Here is a 21,160-nt window from a genome sequence, read left to right on the forward strand (position 1 = left end):
GATCGAATGGCAAACGCGACCCACCATCGGAGGGCCTCCGATGCCTCCGATATATATATATATAACGACATCTTGTATTTTAGTTACACCCGCTAGACAACACTGGAGGGTTCGAGAAATAACCGTGTTTGCCGGGTGCACCGAGGCGGAGGTGGGGAGGTTCCAGCCGAGAACACGTTTTTTTCCCCGCCCCCCGAAAGACTCGTTTGATTGAAGTTTTAAAAACACAATGGAGACTCCATCAGACGAGTCCTTCGAGGGGCGGGGAAAAAAACGCGTTTGTCAGAATCGTCACTTCCTGTACTGAGAGTGGAGGTGTCCTGAGAGTGGAGTCCACACCGGAACCGTCCTGAGAGTGGAGGCCTGCAGGCAGACCCCTCTCCAACAATTGTCATTTGCACGAAGCAAGGTTAGACAAAAAACAAATGACCCTGACCATGAAATACCTTCACGGAGTGCGTCGAGGCGCAAGCTGTCATCCAAAGAACAGGAGGGTTTAGGTAGCGCCACACAGCAATGTTTAAAGGTCGTTTTTTCTCCTATTCTGAGTGAGACATTTCCACTTAAAGGGGACCTATCATGCAAAATGCACTTTTGTACGTCTTTTATACATGAATATGTGTCCCCGGTGTTCCAGGGAACTCACCAAGTGTCAGAAAACACAACCCTCTCTATTTTCCTCCATACCCAAATCTCCAAAAACGGGGCTGCAACGGATCTGATAAAAACTGATCCAGATTTGAACACTGTCCTGACGTCAGGACGGTGGCGCTACGGCTATTGGGCCAACTCCACCAATCAGGAGGAGACAGCCGCGGCCATTGCCGTTCGAAAGCGCTGGAGACGCTGTAGTACATATGCCAGGCCTGTAGGTGGTGCTGTTCTCACAGAATCAGCCCTTGCAAAAACAGGGCAAAAAAAGTTAAATGAGGCATGGCTAAAATGCATGATCTGTTTGGTATTTTGAAAAAAAAAAAGTATAAATATGCCTTATATAGGTATGGTCCTACACTATATTATTATAATATAGCATGATAGGTCCACTTTAAGTAGCACTTACATACACCAAACTTTCCAGTTATATTCCTATCAATATTCTGAAGGTCTTTACAGAAGGGTTTGTTAATATATCATTCATAGCCTGAATTATATAACATTTTATACCTAAAAACATGGCGAAAATGGATATTTTAGGGCTGTTGACAGTATTTTCTGATTTAGATATCCAAAATCCCTTCTGTAAAAACTTTAGATTCTAATATGACTACAAAATGAAAGAAGAATTTTGAACCTGGCTTTATCCAATGTTCAGATTTGTGTTCCTGAAATGTATTTAAAATATGCGCATATTTAATGAGATTATGGCTCATTTGCATATTTAAACATGCTATTTCATCAAACTTGTAATACAAAAAACAATTGTCTTCATGTCAGTAATTAACCGGAGAAATCTCTAGCTGATATCTTTAAGTTAAAAAGATTACCCTATTCACCTGTAGTGTCTTGCCTTAAAGTGGACCTATCATGCTATATTTAAATGATATATTGTAGGGCAATAAGGTATATTTATTAGGGCTGTCAGTCGATTAAAATATTTAATCGCATGATTGTCCATAGTTAATCGCGATTAATCGCAAATTAATCGCACATTTTTTATCTGTTCTAAATGTACCTTAGAGGGATATTTTTCAAGTTTTTAATACTCTTATCAACATATGAGTGGACAAATATGCTTTATATGTTTGTTTATTATCATTTGAACAATGACAAATATTCTCATGAATTATTTAACACAACAACCTCTGAACATTACAAATATTCGCCTCAATTCAACCTGGAACCTCTCTCATACAATAATACAATACAAAGTGTGTGTGTGTGTGTGTGTGTGTGTGTGTGTGTGTGTGTGTGTGTGTGTGTGTGTGTGTGTGTGTGTGTGTGTGTGTGTGTGTGTGTGTGTGTGTGTGTGTGTGTGTGTGTGTGTGTGTGTGTGTGTGTGTGTGTGTGTGTGTGTGTGTGTGTGTGTGTGTGTGTGTGTGTGTGTGTTCATTGAAACAGCTCCTTATATTCGTTAGCGCAGCTAGCTAGCACCAGATGCTAACAACAACAACAACACGTAAGGTGTGCCTCGCTCGAGTCGCGCCACACATACACACACCCTCCCGGTCCTCCCGATGGCCAGTCCGGGCCTGCCGGTGAGCGTGGAAGTGTGGTCTGCCACAAGCGGGCGGCAGGAGCGGGGCTGTCAGCATCAGCTTGTAGATGGTATTTTAAACTCGATGAGCTCTGAAACTACGGGGCGGCCGAGGACAAAAAATACACATTAAGTTAACGCGTTAACTTGACAGCCCTAATATTTATACGTTTCTGTTTTCAAAATACCAAACAGATCATGCATTTTAGCCATGCCTCATTTCGCTCTATGTGCCGTTTGCTGTCTACGGGGCTGATTCTGTGAGCTGCAGCTGACCACGCCCCCCTGCAGGAGAGGGGAGCCGTGCTCTGATCAAGTCCAAGAGGGGGAGAAAAAAAGATCTCCGTCCTCCGTGTTTTATTATATTATTATAGGCCTATAGAGTCGTTATTCATTTGTTTTAAAGCTCAATAAATAACAAAGAAGACCTTTGACCGGCACTTTTCTAATTTTGTCCGGAAGATTTAAACTTTAATGGACATCTTGACCGGCGAAAGAAACTGAAAATCTGCCGCACGGTCCCCTCGTTCCTTGGAAGAGGCGGAGAGGTGGGTGTTTGTCATCTGCTGGTGGACTAACCGGAGAGAATTACAGTGCTTGCCTCGACGGGGAGGGATTGCATTGACTTAAAGCAGCGGAGAATAAACAGAAGGGTAACCATGGTAACTATGGGCGGGAAGTCTTCTTCGCTGCTTTTGTGGCAGACTACAGCACCACTTACAGGCCTGTAGCTTTCGAGCGGCAATGGGCCGGCCGTGGCCCAACCCCACATTCCCCTGATAGGTGGAGAGTTGGCCCAATAGCCGTAGCGCCACTTCTGTGACGTCAGTGAAGTGTTCAAATCTGGATCAGTTTTTATCAGATCCGTTGCAGCCCCTTTTTTTTTAGATTTGGGTATGGAGGAAAATAGAGAGGGTTGTGTTTTCTGACACTTGGTGAGTTCCCTGGAACACCGGGGACACATATTCATGTATAAAAGACATACAAAAGTGCATTTTGCATGATAGGTCCCCTTTAATGCTGCATGCGTTTTTGAAATAAGTGTTGTGTGTAATATTGTACTTTACCAATAAAGAACCATGTGAATTTAACTGGGGATGTGCAAATAGATCAGTCCATCTGGGTGAAGAGATGGAGGGTTGAAAGTGGAGAAAAGGGAGGGCGGAGTGGAAAACAATGCTGCTGCCTGATCATAGTGTCACCCTCTAAGGCATTTGCCGATGGAAACTAACTCGCTCACAGATTCATGCCCTGTCATTGGTTGATGGCTTTGGCCCAGGAAACACAGACACACACAAACTGACTCAGTACATTTATTTCCTGCTCTCTGTCCCTCTTTGTTTCATTGTCTTCTTCCTCTGTCCCTCTCCATCTTGGCCCGGGTTCCTGTCTGTCTCCTCGGCGTCTCTGTTCTCCCTGTTGGCACTCTCTCTACAATGTTTGGCTTGCTTGTACTGAGTGATGTCTTCATTGCAAAAGATCAGCGTCTGTTCCTCTACACCCCCCAAAACCAAATCCTCCCTTTATACCATCCTCCAATTGCTTTTTGAAACTGTGTCCTTTTACTCAGCCAGACTTTTCCCCCAGTTAGGGTTAATTTGGTAACTGTCTGTCCCAGCACAGGCCACGTTTGTGATTTTAGGGTTAGGGTTAGGGTTAGGACAACTTCCTTGGGCAACTTCCCACTAGACTAGGTTTGGTTTAATAGAAAGGGAGAGGGTGAGGGATGCCCTTGGGTGGGGAGGTGGGAAATATAGCAATGGTGCAGTATGAGGACAGGGCAAGGAGAGTGAAAGAGGTAATTACGTTATTTAACAGCTCAGGAAACTGCAATACGGTGGTGATAGGTGATTGAGTGTGTGTGTGTGTGTGTGTGTGTGTGTGTGTGAGTGTGTGTGGGCGTAAGGGAAATCCTGCAGGGCTTTCTCTTCTCGTTCCCTGCTAGGCCAGCAAAAATGGGGAGGGAGGGACTACAGCAGTTCTGCCTACAATCACAGAATCCCTCTATCATTTAACATTTGCCCTCTCAGGGGAATGCTGGCTGCTCCGGGGGCTGAGGCTGTTGCTCTGCTGTCATCTCAGTTTAATTTAAACCTTGTATTACAAACAGGAGGGGAATTCTTCTTTCTTTTCTTTTTTTTCTTTTTTACAGCTGTGTTGGCAGTTAATCATTGGGACTGCTCTTAGTAATTCCTCACCAGTCCGGTCTATTGTTGCTAATAGAATACAACTCTAAGCTAGCAGTGTAAGAGATTAACCTAGTTTGCTAATCAGACTGAATTGGCGTTTTGTTTTAAAAAAAAATCGGACATTTTGTTAATGTGCTAACAATTGGAAGACGATGTCCCCGTTCTTTCTACAGTTAGCAAAGACTATTGCAAGGGTTCAGGGGTGAGTTCTGGATACTATTCAGGGAGTAATCAAAAACCCTGACGTGTTTGTAATGACTCCAATTGTGTGATGGACCCATACCTAGCGGTGTAGAACATCAGAAAGCAATCCATTTAGCTGATGCCGTGTTCCAGATACAGTGTGATTCAGTAATTCACTTTCACGTCACCACGTCTTTGGCCAAAGCTGATGGGAATCTTGCCATGCTGCCAGCTAATCACCAGTGTTATTCAGCTGGGCATTCATAAATAAGCCCTCACAGAAGGAGAGAGTAGAACAGAGAAGGTATCTAAACTAAATAAATATTTGGTAACAAAGCATGACTAACATCAACCTTACCATGAACTTATCGCTCAGATCCCAAGTATTCATTGTTTATTTGTATTACCGATTGCCAGAAAATGCAGTTTCCTGTTAAAGATCCGTTTTTTTTACATAAACCACATCTCATGGTCTTCACCCGACGATTGACTGTTCTCAGTTGCAGTCGTGTTGCCATCAACATCATCACAATGACAATGCTTGCATACTGATGTTTAAATGCATATTGTTTACCATGTCCTCCATCTCAGTTTAGCATGTTATTATGCAACCATTAGCAAATTAGCACCAACACAGCTGAGGGTCATGGGATTTTGTATATCATATTGGTGCTGGGGGAAAAGGACATGATTGACATCTGTAGCGAATACAATTTGCTAATTATTATCCCCATTTCTGATTGACCTCCTTCTATAGTTGTACAATCGTTGGCTTTTCAACAACCTGTCTGATCTGATCTAGTTCCATACTCTGTTGAAGAGGAGTGTGCAGTGTGTTTGATAAGAGTGTGTTCGTCTGACTGACTGATGCAGATGTATGGATGATGTGACGGCAGTGAGGCAAAGTCCCGACTGACTCAGACAGTGTCACGGCATCTATACGTCCTTGTCATAGCAGAAAGCACAGCACTGACAACCTGGCTTAGTTTGTCTCTTCAAGCCAACATCACATCACAGAAGGTGGGGTGGGGCGGGAGAGTAGGAGGTTGGAGTTGTGGGGCCACCCTGCTCTGACCCGGCTCAGTTTGGTACCGGAGAAGTGACAGAGAGAATAGGGGAGGTAGAAGCGACTTTGTACGTCGAAAGGAGGGACTGAGTGACAGAGGGGGAGGAGAAAAGGGAGGGAGAAAGAAGAGCAAAGGGGAGGGTTTAGGGAAATAGATTTGAGAGAGTGAGGCGAGGGAGTGTGTGCGAGGGAGAGAGAGAGAGGGAGGGAGAGCATGTGAAGCACGCTGCCAGCCCTCACTCAGTAATGCACTGTGAACAGGGAGCAAGTCACACACACATACGCACACACACACACACACACACGAGTACATGCTGCCTCCGTCACACACCCTCACACCCGTACACTTTCACACTGTGTCGCTCCTTCTTACACACACATGTACACACTCCCTGACACGTGTGCGCTGAGGTAGAGGAGACACACACTTTCTCTTCTCACACACACACACTGACTCAACAGAACCAGACCGGACTACTGTCACCCACCGGTGGAGACTCTGGCAGGAGGAGCAGCATCTATCGTAAGGCATGGCTACCTGTCACCTCTCTATTCCCCTTCACCTCACCTCTTTTCCCTCCATTCATTCATCCCTCTTTTCTCCCAGCTGCGAGGAAGCATGCATGGCTGAAGGACACAGACTCTGCTGTGGTGTCGCGCGCTGCCTAGAGAGTTGGAGAGTCCGATCCGATAGGGGGGATATATAGACTCTCCCTCCCTCCCTTTCCCCCTCATTTTTTCTGTGTCCCTTTCGGTCTCTCTATACCGTCGCTCTCTGAATGTCACCTCTATCTCTGGGAAATGCTGGATTTGTCAAGCTCCCTGTCTTTTTTTCCCTTCTTTTCTCAGGGTGCGGGTGAACGCAAGGGTGATGCCTGAAGAGCTTGAGAGACAGCGCGGAAACAAGATGCACTTCGTCCAGCGGGGTCCATCTGCACCCCTTCCTCCTCGTCCCAGCTCCAAAAGCTGATACCTCAGGTCGGACAGTCTCTACTTCTACTTCTCGTGCTCTGACATTGTTTTGCTTGGAGAAATTGTACAGGTTGGGGGACAGAAGGAAAAGGAGCACTGTCACTCCTGTTATTTTGGAGCGTTGACATCCGGGCGTCCCACCGAATAGGTGCAGGCGTCTTAACTGCAGGACTGAGCAGGTATTTCATTTTTTCTGCTTTCGTCACGAAGCGAATGGTTCTATCGGACGGGGTTAAGTTGAACTTGATTAGAGCTCCAGGAGGAGAGTCGATTGGACAAGGACATATTGGTGGGCTACACTGCAATGGATTTGGGTGGATGACATGACCGGTCCTAAAAGAAGTACAGTGATTTGTAATAAGCTTCACCTGATCTTCACTTCCTAAAAGAAACTAGAAAGACTAGAAGGCAAACCTTCATCAATCCAACCTCAAAAAGCACCCATTTTCAGTTTTGGGTGGGCCTTTGTGGTATCCACCCCTATTTCCCCCATCTCCTCTTTTTGTGCCCTTCTCCCCGTGATACGGTCCTTCCTCAGAAGCCCACTCCACCGATCTACACTGCTCCCTCAGCGGTGCTCCGTCGCCCTGGGTGAGCGGGCAGGGGGGTGGCCCACGGTACCCCCCGACACCTGGGCGCCACCGAGCCGCCAGAGGCTGGTGAGGCGGCTGCAGGGTCAGCGCTGGGAAGATGGCCGCTCTAGCCAGCTCCCTAATTCGCCAGCGCAGGGAGGTCAAGGACCCCCAGGCGAACCGGCCGATCGCCAGCAAGCGCAAGCCCTGCCCAAAGAGCAACAAGTCGCTCTGCCAGAAGCAAATTCTAATATTAATATCGAAAGTTCGACTATGTGGCAGTCGAGGGAGAAAAATGGAAAAAAGACCAGGTGAGTTCCCAAAAGGCCTTCCTATTAAACTCTTTCCATTTTCTTCCTCTTCACTTCACCTTCTTTGCTCCATTTTCTGCCTGTACTGAATAACTGGATTTTGATGGTTAAGTTGCCAGACTACTGATTAATCCTCAACTGTAAAGCTTCAATCGAGAACATCCACAGTTTTTGATTTCCAGTGCCGGACTTAATCTGAATCTGGGAAACATCCCAGCCAATCTTACTGGTAGCTGGACACATCATGTCCTGTATTTATGGTTGTAAAGCAATTGGAGTCAAATCCAGCTTAATGCACACAGATTTAGACCACGGACCAAAGGCATAACCTCGGCCATGTTGTGACTGTTGAGATGACTCTGTTCATGTCAACACATCCACCACGCGCTGGTAATCTGCGAGCACACAACAAACTTGGCTCATACATACGGTGATTTACTGTGATATAAAAATGTCAGGAGGCGTCTCATTTGCAATTCTGGGGGGCCATTACTCTCCCTGTTGTTCCCCCAAGGCAAGTGGAGCACAGTGCGGCCTAATTTGTCTTGTGTGTTTGCATGTTAAATATTATTGCAAAATTATTCAATGAAGCTAAATGAGACAGTGACTGTTTATGTTTGCGATGAGTGTGTCTGTGCTACAAATGGAGAAGGTTTTTGACATTACGAGGCAAAGATACATTATTATTATTCTATAGTGTTGAACATCTGTATCCATATGATAGCAATATGTTGATTCCTTATTTTGTCAGACTTTCTGTGGTCTTGCCAAAACCTTTTTGATCTATTCTGCAATACACTTCAAAATGTATATAAGGAAAGGCAGGACTGAACACTTACACTGTCCAATGTACATTTGGCAATTTGTCCATGGACAAAATGTACTTTTGTAGGTCAGACCACCTTGGTGCCAATGTTTGATTTTAGGTTTGTACCCTTAGTAAGATAGTTTGATCAATTGTCTTTATCAAAAGCTGAAAGTTGCATTTTTTGTCTTGGGATGCATTTTCTGTTTTCTTTGGAGGAAGTTACTTTTTTATTTGTGTTTCTTCAAAGCAATTACACTTTAAAAAGCCTTATTTTGTCTTGTAATTTTTTTGGGGTATTTATAAATGACCCCCCATTTATTTAATTGTTTTTGATATTTATACATTAACACATAACCTTTATTTTTTTTAAAGATTGTTTTTGTTAATAAAAAAAAAGCTTTATTTTTCATCTTTGATAACTCTATATATCTTCACGTGTTTGTTCCATGAAAGTGCTCACCTCAGCTGTCTACAGTTTGTGTGTTCCTTTCCCCACATCTACCTTCCTTGCACGTCCATGCAGAGAAAGTGTGTGTCCTTCTCTGCACTGTGCCAGTGTGCTTGTGTGTTCTGTGATATTTATTACCTCACTGTGCCAAGTTCATCATTGTAATTACGTGGGGAACCTCTAACGGAAGCAGCATCTGCCATAGAGGCGGCTGCTCTCTATATTGTAATTACCGTAGTAAAGTATGTCGGACGGGTCGTGGCAGTGCCAGCTCTTTGGGAAAAGACCAAGCGTGCGCCATGTCCATCGTTGGAAACCATTTCCATCCCATTGGGTTCAGTGTTTCTCACACTCTGATGGGTTTATTATAGTAATCGCCTGGACAAGGTATGGAGGCTTTGGTTAGAGACGCATTACCAGCTTTACCATTTCAGGGTTGTGATTTACAACTGTCTTAAGTGCCATGTGTAGCAGTGTGTATTTTCCTCATTCTCTACATGTGTGTGGTCAGTGTAGAAAGGACACTACTGACCCCTGGCCATGAGTGTGTCTAGCTGGTGTATGTTAGTGTGTATTCTGTGCGAGTTTCCTTTTCTGAGCTTCAGCCCGAGGCCACAGTCGACCCCTGGCCAGAAATAAACGACTAGAATATTCCTGAGCCGCAGCCTCGCCGCCTCCTCCTCCTCTTCCTCATCTTGGCATCCCTTCAGAGCTGCCTGTTTACAGCTTGCATTCACTTTGGCTTCCATTGTTTCTGCTGGCATTATTTGGATGATATTGGCTTATTCTGCACCCTGTGGCTTTTAGTGCCTTGCATTGTCTTGTATTTTGGTTGGTGCCCATTGTTCTCCCATGGCTTCCATTGTCCCATTGGCTTTCTATTGACTCTGTTGCCTTTTTTTGGCTTCTATTGACTTTTATCAAGCCAGTGTTTCCCACACTTTGACTTTACTTGGATGGGCAGCCCAGCTATATTAACTTCCGCCAAACCATATTCTGCTCACTTCATCTGGTATGAGCGATGGACAATGGTGGAATTCACTGCCCTCGTTTGACTGGTTTTATTGACACATTACACCCACAGAGTTCAAATCATTCCCATGCAGAGCCCACAGTGAATGATTTATATAAAATCTTGTAAGCCATTTTACTGCTGTATATCCTAACCCTAACCCAGTCCCCACAAATGTGACCACCACAATCTTAAATGTCCTCCGTCAGATGCCAACGAGAAAAGCCAAAGAATCTCAAATATTCATTTTACATATTTGACAATAAACAGCAGAGATGATGACAAAAAAAATCCACCCAGATTTGACAACAGTTTGACATATCACAGTATCAGTACTTGTACAAGCTTGTAATTTATAATCCAAGATGATCAACACATTTTTTACTGTGACTCACCGGGTGAGCGTGTCAATATTATGGATGCAGCCATTAACGTTCATTGTTATGTTTGCAGCTTGCTTGAATGTCAAATGACATCCACGACAACATATACAGTAGTCACGCCCAAGTCAGTAGCTGTTTTCTACTGTTCCCAGGCAGGCAGAAAACACTCAAACTGCACAGCACCAGAGCAACATGATCACCATCATCAGGAGGAGGTTTTATGGAAAGTGTCGACTGGAAGTGAATAATCTTCTTTGTATAAATCGACTTATTAATTAGTTGACCAAATGTTGCAACAATAACCAAGAATACTCCACTTTTATGGAAAAGATGAAATCTGAAGTTTAATTATTTTTTTGTATATTTTGCTTTATCCCATCTTTCCAGACTCACCGACATATTTCACCAAATGTTTGTCCCTATTTGAAGTCCAGTATATTGTGACACTTTCCACAGATAAGTTAATGACACCTCAAACAGACATGATGTGTGTTTGTGTGTGTGTTGATGTCGTTACCATGCATTTAAATGTCTTGTTATGCAACACTGCATTGTGAGCATCTCCCCTTGTACTGCTGAAGGTCATTTAAGGCCACTGTTAAAGTGTAGGAGTTGTGTCCTCAAAAATGTGATACCTGATTCTAAGTGATGAATGGAGAGGTGTGACGAGTGTTTGCGTGTCCTGACCCGACCCAAATACCTCCCCCCCTCCCTTTACTTCCTCTGTTACGGTGTCAAACCACATCTCTCCCCACTCTGTCACCCGTCACCTCTACAGACACGCGCCCTCTAACCCTCACCTAACCCATACTAATGATGCACTACAGCCCACTCAGCTTATAACAAGGTCAGCTTGCCCCTGCACGAACACACACACACACACACAGACTTTCAAGTGCAGAATACGGAAGAACACCCTTAATTACTCACACATAAAAATACACCTACGCACAGAAGAACTAATAAATCAACACAAACGAATGATGAGATTTGGTGATAATTTAAGCAGCGAGTGTGGGAGAGAGATCATTTCGCCCTGGCGCGTGTGTCCGCCACTGATATGATCTAATGAGGATGTTAAGCCGCCTATTGGATATCAAAGCGAAAACCAAAATAGCTCGTGTTGTCCTCTGAGCGGCTGTGGAAGCCCCTTCTCTGTTCTGTTAACAGGATAGAATAACACTCAGAGTTGTTACTGTAGCGCGGGGGCCAAGTGTTCATCCAGCCACTGCAAATTGGTTTGTGCGAAAATACGACAAATGACAGATTTTAAATGCAATTTTGGGGGGGAATTGGGTCAAATTTCTGCCAGATTGATTGGCTTTTGATGCTCAGTTTGAAAGGGGTGGTAACGCCTGATTAATTGCCTTAATGATCAATGATCTGCTAACCACACAATCTGAATTTCGCTCAGCTATCTTGCACTATGAGCAGTTTCGCTTGGTCCGTCTTTTTTCGTGGCTGAAGTTATATTTTAAAATGTGTGGCTCTAGCTTCCTGATCTCCTCTGTTCTGTTAACAGGATAGAATAACACTGAGTTGTTACTGCAGCGCGGGGGCCAAGTGTTCATCCAGCCACTGCAAATTGCTGTGTGTGTAGCTCATTGTTGTGCCGTGATTCATCAGGCCACATCAGCTCCTCTCATTAACACACAATGATTTATCAATAATGTGCGGCAGCGTTTGGAGAGCACACATTGAGCCGGGCCGATTTACTGCCTCGTAGACCGGACACTCTAGACAAGCTACACCAGAGAGGACTATATTTCTCCCACTCTCTCTCTGTTTGCGTCTCTTTATCAGCTTTCTCCCTCGCTTTGCGTCCTGTTTTCGCCTCCTCCCTTTCTCCCATGGCCCCCGTCCCCCCTCCACACCACCCACTTATCTTCTCAAGGACATCTGGCTTTCTTATAACTGTCTCTCCCTCAGTGTCTCGCTCTTCACTCGCCGTATTTCCCCATTGTGTCTAATCATGTTGTCTCTGGGCCAGTCAGTTAGTCACTGTATGCTACAATGGCATAGATACTGGAGGTATTGTGCTGCCATGTTACGTAACCCCGCTTCTTTTGTTAATGGATCAGGACTGATGCATGATGCACGTCTAATGTATGGAAAATAATTGTTTGCTACTGTTATCCCCCCCTCTTGGTGTACTGTATATGTGATGCAGATATATGGAGGGTGTAGGTTTGCTTAGGTAGACAATTTGTATAAATATAACAAATAACTCATGATGAAATTGTTTTTTCCTTAATATTCTGTCAATGCAGCTAAAGCCATAGGTAGAGATTGACCTGATTTTAAATCAAGTTTTGGGGGAATTGGGTCAAAATTCTAGCAGATTGATTGTCTTTTGATGCTCAGTTTGAAAGGGGTGGTGACGCCTGATGAATTGCCTAAATGATCAATGACCTGCTAACCACACAATCTGAATTTTGGTCAGCCATCTTGAACTTTGTGCAGTTTGGCTAGGTCCGTCTTTTTTTATGGCTGAAGTAGTAATTATATTTCGTGGCTCTAGCTTCCTGATATTGCATATAGATTTGCACAAAGCATTGCAACCTTTTCCTTTGTTGTCAACATTTTTTAGGGTAGTGCTGGTCAACAGACCAAACTGATGAGGTTTCTGTGTACAAGATTGTTAAAAATGTTTCATTGTCTTTACAGTATAAGACATCAGGACTCTCCACGATGCACATTTATGCAAAGATTCATCTGTATTTCTTGATTTCAGGGCAATAAATTGAGCTAAATGGCTCACATTGATCCACATCATGTCACATCTCCTTCTTACTCAAAGCATGATGAAAAAATCATTATCATCCTAAATGTAGAAAATAAATCCGATGAACCTAACATTTTCTAATATCAATTTTAATATCCCCTGATGACTGACACTCAATCCAAACCATTCATTTCACCCAAAGCCTGTCCATGACCGTGTACAGAACTCCTCACAATTGCTATGGAATAATGCAGTAACTGTACAATAACCCTATAGATAAAAGGAGTGAAAACAAAGCAGAATCAGTTCAAAGAGTTAAAAGATGCTCCCTCCTTTGAGTCAGTGCAGTGGTGATGCAGAAATGAGCAGCTGTACAGTAAAACACAGCAAATGAAGCTGCTACAAGCCGGTGGGCATTTAAAATTGCTTCATTACATCGTTGTTTCCGAAAGGATGCTCATGAAAAGATTTTTACAATATTCCCGGTTCAGGTCCACCAGACTGCACATAAAGATGTCTCGGATTTTATCATGTGACACCTCTGCTGTGCTCCCACTTTGACCCTGGACCGTCCCTTTTGTTCCAAGCATTCTGAGGCATTCACAGATTATAAATGCCTGGCATAGATTTGGACAGTAGGACATTTATCAAGACTATTTTAGCTATATCCCAACGGATATATGTTGTCCCATGCAGAGGTGGGAAGTAGTGGAGTACAAATACGTTGTTACTATACATTTTTCTGGTATCAGTACTTTACTCCTACTTATTTCTCTGACGACTTTTTACGTTTACTTCTTACATTTTTAACACAAATACCTGTTCTTTCTACTTCTTACATTTTCCAAACAGGCTGGTTACTTTAGTTTGAATGTGTGTTCGGTGGCGTGATCATTATTATTTAGAGTCATTGCGTGCCTATTGATTTGAACACGATCCGTGTGTCCATCATTTCCTGGTCTTCTCTAAAGAAGAAACATTCATTAGCTAACAATGACATTATTGTTCTATTAATATAAAGGGATGTCAGGTACTCTTTAAAACAGATGGTAGTTATGGGTACTTTTTTACTTAAATACATTTCGAAGCCCATACTTCTTTACTTTTAATTGAGTAAATAAGTTTAGTCAGTACTTCTACTTTTACCAGAGTATTTTGAAACACGAGTATCTGTACTTCTACTTGAGTACAGGATGTGTGTACTTTTGCCATCTCTGGTCCCATGAACTACCTAAATAACTTTTTATTGTGCATGCTCCTTTTCTCATTAGCCACAGACAACCAACCACCCCCCATCCATCACCAAAAACGACAAATCGCCACATGCTTTAAAGTGTGCATTACCAGCAGGCTTCTGTTGTTTTGCCGGTGTGCCAGATGTTGGGTGTGATATGGTGCCCTGAATAAATGATTTGGGGATGCTAACACTTGGCCTGTGCGATGATCAATGTGGGCTCTCAGTGCCGCCCCTCCCAACCTATTGATTTATGGTGCGGACCTCCAATTGTATTGACGCGGAACTACTTTTTGATAAGCATCAATCAGCGTTATCTGACAAAATTGAATATGTCTGTGTGCGTTTTTCAATGTGGGCTCAGGGTTTGATTGTGTGTGTTCCAGAAAAGAAGTGTGTGTGTGTGCTGGTGAGGCTATGTGGGGTTAATGAAGGCTGCACTGTGCCCTGGTAGGAATGAGGTGAGCTGCTTGGACTCAATATGGCACGGTCCTGGCACGGCACGGCACAGCAAGTGTAATGAGAGCAGGGCAATGATGCCTTGGGGTTTAAGATATGGATGCTTTGCTCTTCAAATGACCTCCAGCGGAGACCCTCACGGTGAAGCATTTCTGCATGCATGCAAATCTGCTGGCGTTTATCTACAGCAGCACTAGACATCTTATTTAGCATCAGACAATTTCCACTCCGCTGGGATTCACCGTCTTAAAGTAACAAATGACCAGCAAGCGTTGAGTCAGCAACTCCCACCACCAGCACAACCTTGCTTTCCTCAATGTCAAAAAACCAGACGGAAAGGTGTGCACCGTCCCTTTAATCAATGCCCATAGTTAAATTGCAATATTAACATGCCGAGGACAGGAAAGCCAGCATTAGCATTTTTCGTATGCAATCAATTTGCCGCATGGTTTGTGTGCAGTGCCGACGTGTGTCACATGGCAGTTTAGGGATACAGGACAAACATGCACACACACACAGCTTTCAAACCTCCGCCAACTACAGTGTCCCTGACCGAAGTGACACTGTCTAAAGTAAGCTCATTAAATAATGTGTCATTTGTATTCACATCTCTGCATGTGTGTGTTTTCCTCTCAATCCCACACACAAACCACCTGAAACACTTCAAACTTGAGAATAAGGGGGCGAGAATATACCCCCCCCTCAATGGAGAAAAAGCATGTGTGCATTTCCTGCTTGTGTGCGTATCTGATTACGTGTTCATTTACTTTGATCACGGAGGCTGTGGCACCCAAGGGTGGTGTAGGATTTACTGACAGGTGCTGTGTGGACAAACAGATCAGCACACAGCAGCACAGGCGAGGCTGGACTCTAAAATGTTCAATAAATTAATATTACATCTATTTTATTTAGTAGAATGGAAGTTATTTAGTTAAAGCTCTTTAGCTTCTAGCTGTTGTAAAAGGCAATGGTTTGTTGGTTTTAATGAGTCTAAACCGGCTACACTTGTTTAGGAGATCTCTCAAATACACTTAAAGTGGACCTATCATGCTATATTTGAATAATATATTGTAGGGCCAAACCTATATAAGGTATATTTATACGTTTTCTTTTTCAAAATACCAAACAGATCATGCATTTTAGCCATGCCTCATTTTGCTCTATTTTGCTCTCCTCCACCCTGTCTTTGCATGCGCTGCAGCTGACCACGCCCCCCTGCAAAGGAGGGGGCCGAGTTACGAGCGTCATGTTACCATGCTGTTACCATGCCACGGCAACCTCTCATTCCCCTGATAGGTGGAGAGTTGGCCATATAGGCGGAGCTCCTCCGTCCTGACGTCAGAGAAATGTTCAAATCTGGATCAGTCTGTATCAGATCCGTTGCAGCCCCTTTTTTAGAGATTTGGGTATGGAGGAAAATAGAGAGGGTTGTGTTTTCTGACACTTGGTGAGTTCCCTGGAACACCGGGGACACATATTTATGTATAAAAGACGTACAAAGGTGCATTTTGCATGATAGGTCCCCTTTAATGTATTTTAGTTACAGAGGGATTTATGTCTGTTATTAAGTCTTAGTTTCCCCCTACTGTGTTTCAAAATGCTGTAATAAGTTGCAATTAAATTAAAAACACTTAATTTCCCCTCTTAAAATATTAAGTGGGCTTTCATAGGGACACATTTATTTCAAATCTTCGATGTAAAAAGCTAATTGTTTCCATTAAATCCTTCCCAAGTGAGGTTTGTGGATTATCAAGGTTCAAGGTTCTTTATTTATTTTGTCATACGAACATAGCTACACTGTAGTTATGCCGATGACAATCTTAGGTCACAGGCTTCTCCAACAGTGCAACACAATAACACAGATAAACAGAAACATATAGTGCAAGTAAATAGTAAATACAAAAAGAAAAAGTTTAAAAAAGTGAAATAGTGCAATAAGAGTCTACAGTATATGCAAGTTATTTGAATGATATATTAGAGAAATAGATAAATAATTACTAAGTAGCAGATGAATGTTATGGATGTTGTTTCAGCAGTTCAGTTGTTTAGCAGTCTTATTGCCTGTGGGATGAAACTGTCCCTGAGTCTGGTGGTTTTAGTCCGGATGCTGCGGTAGCGCCTGCCAGACGGCAGCAGAAAGAACAGTTTGTGGCTGGGGTGATGGGGGTCTTTTATAATCCGGAGGGATTTCTTCCTGAGCCGCTGGGAGTAAAGGTCCTCCATGGATGGCAGCTCCGTCCTGGTGATGTGCTGTGCAGTTTTCACCACCCTCTGTAAAGCCTTACGGTTGAGGGCGGTGCAGCTGCCGTACCAGGCCGTGATGCAGCCAGTCAGGATACTCTCTATGGTGCACCTGTAGAAGTTGCAGAGTATCCTGGAGTCCAAGGGATGTTGTTTCATCAGGTTTTAAATATAATTTATCAACGCCTTGTGCGTCAAAAATGTATTCTATTCACCTGGATTGAAGTTGGGGCAGACATCTCTGTTTCAAATGAATACAAAAACCCTTCCAATGACAGTGTTTCAGGGCAATTGTGGATAAAAATATGAATATTTTTAGATAATTATAGATGAAATAATATTATTTACAGGAAAAGTGTTACATCCACAAGAAGAAACTCAGACATTCTCAGAGAAGAAAATGTAAGAAAACTTGGGATTGTCTTTTCATTTTGTCAATGAACCACATTACTTTCCACCTTAATTTTCCCGCTCTTTTTTTCGACACACTTTCCTGTTGTCTTTATCAGTCCACCTTGTATCTTTATCATCTCTCCACCATTCCTCCACTTTCCCTCTCCATCTTACATCGTGCATTTACTGTACATAGTGCTCTTACCACATTGGTACATGAATAACACTGAATAATGGAACTCGCCTGCCTGTTTCTATAGACAGGCAGCAGAGGCGAGCGCTGCGACCCCATAGAGATAAGTCATTATGTTACTGTATAGAACATTACAGGCATTCACATAATGTGCCGGTGCAAAATCTGTGTGTACAAATGCAAGCGCCGCTGTGTTGTTTTAAAGACAAAAGTGGCACAGACAGGCGTGCACTTTACATTTGCAGTTGCTCACACACACAAAGGGACACACAGATGATAAAAGGGGACACGGTGCACAAACAGATCTATCAACTGCCTCTAGGCATGCTGTGTTTTCAAAAAGCATGTGTGTGTGTGTTGACTGTGGGCCCTGCTGCTGATACATATGTTCTTTTTGTGAGGATTTGGCATGTGTTAGCTCCCTTTGAAAATATACATCACACAAGTCAGATACACTGTAAATTCCCAAGTGTGTGTGTGTGTGTGTGTGTGTGTGTGTGTGTGTGTGTGTGTGTGTGTGTGTGTGTGTGTGTGTGTGTGTGTGTGTGTGTGTGTGTGTGTGTGTGTGTGTGTGTGTGTGTGTGTGTGTGTGTGTGTGTGTGTGTGTGTGTGTGTGTGTGTGTGTGTGTGTGTGTGTGTGTGTGTGTGTGTGTGTGTGTGTGTGTGTGTGTGGCACCTTGTCTACCTGTGTGTTGTTCCCCTGTGGTACACAAGCACAGGTGCGTGACGCGTCCTTCACTTCAATGTTCCATCAATCTGTAGCTGGAGACAAGCCAGAGCGCAACCTCTCCAGCCCACTGCACACACACATGCTCACACACACACGGACATACATTTGTGTATACACAGAGCTGTACTCTAATAGGAGATTTTGCATGCAGATGAGAGGAGAACTTCCTCTCGAAGTGGGGCTTTTCCGCTGCTATTAAATTATCCATCATGCAATTAGACCGTGCAGAGAGGGTGGGAGATAAAGGGACAGACAGAGATAGAAAGCACTCTTAGCCATGCATTAAGTAAAACTATATTGGTAAAAACTCAGTACAAATGGATCACAAATCAACCTGCCACAATCAATTCTGTTTTCTCTTTTGTTATGTCAATGCAAAAACAACATGTAATCGAAGCAACTGTGACGTCACTTTGTTATGAAAGTAAACAATGGAGTCCAATGGAGGCGTTTTGGGGGGAGGAGGAGAGGAACTCCCTCTGGAGGGAACTTTAGGATTTTAGCCTTTGCAGACCATTTACATGCACTCAAACCTGTATAACACACTACAGGAAAGGGAATACCCCAAAAGCCTAATAGTGTCTGTTGAAAAAAAAAACATAGATCAATGTTTTTAGACCAAATGTAAAAAAAAGTATTCAAGTAAACGTAAAAGTTGCAGAAATTATGATTTACATGTTTTTGTACTGTCATTTTTGGATATTTCATGTATGTTTTCAATACAGCTCTGGGGCATAGATATACATTTGATTCCTTTCAGTATCAATAAAAAGGTTTGTACAGATTATGCAGTAGAATGCAATAAGGTTGTCTATGATAAAAATTAGGGCTTCAACTTACACATATTGTCATTTGAGACTAATGTGTTGATTATGTCCTCAGTTAATCAATAGGTACAGTCTATAAAATGTCTGGAAATGGTGAAAATGTGTAAAAATACATTCATACTGGTAGTTTTCTTGCTGCCAAGCACTTGACACGTGTTAACTCCACTGCTTATCCTCAAGATGAAAGTCCCGTAGATTGGCGGGGAGTCAGTTAAAATAATTTCCATCCATTTATGTCAAATTCTAAAGCTGCTGGTTTCACGCTGGATATGTGAATGGCTCCAGCAGCAGGCAGCTAAAGGGCAGAAGAGGGATGGAGGCGGAGGTGGAGTACCTCTTGAAATATTTGCAAGTTTAAGCGCCTTGCGGCCGTCGGGCCATGAAGGACAGCCATTCACAGATATGTATCATCATTATTTTTAAACCATTACAGCTTTATTAGACGTTTTGAAGTGGTAAGTGACGGGATAGAGCGGCGGTCGGGCGCTGACATTCACAAAGGTCACATGACAGATTCAAAGCCATGATGCTGTCAAACCATGATGACTCACATCGACAGAACATATATCGCTCTCTGCTTTAATTCATGTCCAATGCATAAATGGATATATTAACACATGTAGTCGTGTTCAGTGGGTTTTTCGTGTAATCCATATAAGGACATTCTGGGATGGAAAGGCAGAAGCATTAAATCCTTATAATAAAACCAGGCGCGATGACTTATTTAACTCAATTTTCATCACAAATTCATGTCACTCTTAAATCAAGGCTCATCATTTCATCATGTCTTATTGCACAAGATCTCGTTTTAACCTAAAGACATTTACATCAGCTTTAATGTTCTGTATCGTGCGGAATATTTAAGTGAAACCCATCTTACATAAAGACTTTATAGAACTAGTTGACGATGGCATATTGATAGTTGCTAGTTTGAAATAGGTAGTTAGATGACTTAAAGATACTCATTATTGGAAATTGGATGTGACAGAACAAGCTGAATATAGAGAGCTGAATCACAATCAAACCGGTCCATACTGTAAAGTGTTTGATTTGTGCCATTCTAATGCGTTCATGGCTCATGATCCGCCTCATATGCCTTCCCCGGGACTTCCAATGGACTCTGCTAAAGCTTCAGCTGCTCGCTCCAGAGAACACAGACTTTGTGGCAGGACGCCATCTTAACACCCCAGCGCTGAGAGATAAATAAAGAGAGGTAAAGAGAGACAGATCTATTGCTTGCGTTGGCCTGTATGCAACTTTAAATTGCTCTAAGTAAAACGTTTCTTTCACTATTCGCCCCAGCAACTGAAATCATCTTCTTCCTGTCTTTTAGTTTAGTTTAGTTTATTTTTTTCGAGCGTGTAAAACTAAAGAAAATACAAATGAAACAAAAGGTGATACAGACATGATACAGTACTATACAAATGAATGCAATAACAAAACGAAACATTTAATTAATAATTGAATAATCTGTAGTGTCATTGTCTGATATCAATAATCAACAAAGCTTTATCTAATTACACGTCCGAAAAGGGGTCGGAAGAAGTTTACACTTATTTAATCCGACCCCTTCTCCCTTTTTTTTTACATCTTAATATATGTTAACATACAAAAATGTATACTTATAATCTTGAATAATTTATATAATCATTCATATAATATATACAGGCAAGTTAGGAGGATGGTCTCTATATATTTATATATATACATATGCACACACACAAATTCATAAATAGAATCCAAAACAAGAATATAAACAGTTATGGTTTAGCAGTTTCATCCCTGTACCTTGAGAGAATTGTGTCTTTATACCTCTTTTTGAATAGTTTTATGTTTGGACATCCCTTTAGCTCCTCACTCAAATTGTTCCAGATCTTCACCCCACAAACAGAAACACAAAAACTTCTCTTTGTTGTGCGCACCCTAACATTAGTGAATATAAATGAACCCCGTAAATAATGATTCCCTTGTCTTTCATTGAACATTATCTGAATATTCCCAGGTAATTGAAGGTTTTTTGCCTTAAACATGATTTGTGCGATTTGGAATTCAACAAGATCTGACAGTTTTAATCATTTTAGCTCTAAGAATAATGGGTTTGTATGATCCCTATAGCTGACATTTTTAATAAGTCGTATTGCTCTTTTTTGTAGAATAAATAGGGATTGTGTTGTAGTTTTATAATTACTGCCCCAAACCTCTGCACAGTAACTTAAATAA

General features: G+C 42.6%; 1 protein-coding gene across 1 annotated transcript in view; it reads left to right on the forward strand.

Moving 5' to 3' along the window:
* Positions 1-7,241: 7,241 nt before the first annotated feature.
* fgf11a (fibroblast growth factor 11a) overlaps positions 7,242-21,160 on the forward strand; it is an 81,312-nt gene continuing 67,393 nt past the window's right edge. The window contains exon 1 of the mRNA XM_034136389.1: positions 7,242-7,487. Coding sequence (XP_033992280.1) covers positions 7,295-7,487 — 193 coding nt within the window. The 5' untranslated portion in view covers positions 7,242-7,294. The remainder of the gene's footprint in view (positions 7,488-21,160) is intronic.

This window comes from Trematomus bernacchii, unplaced genomic scaffold (assembly GCF_902827165.1).
Source record: "Trematomus bernacchii unplaced genomic scaffold, fTreBer1.1, whole genome shotgun sequence".
NCBI lineage: Eukaryota > Metazoa > Chordata > Actinopteri > Perciformes > Nototheniidae > Trematomus > Trematomus bernacchii.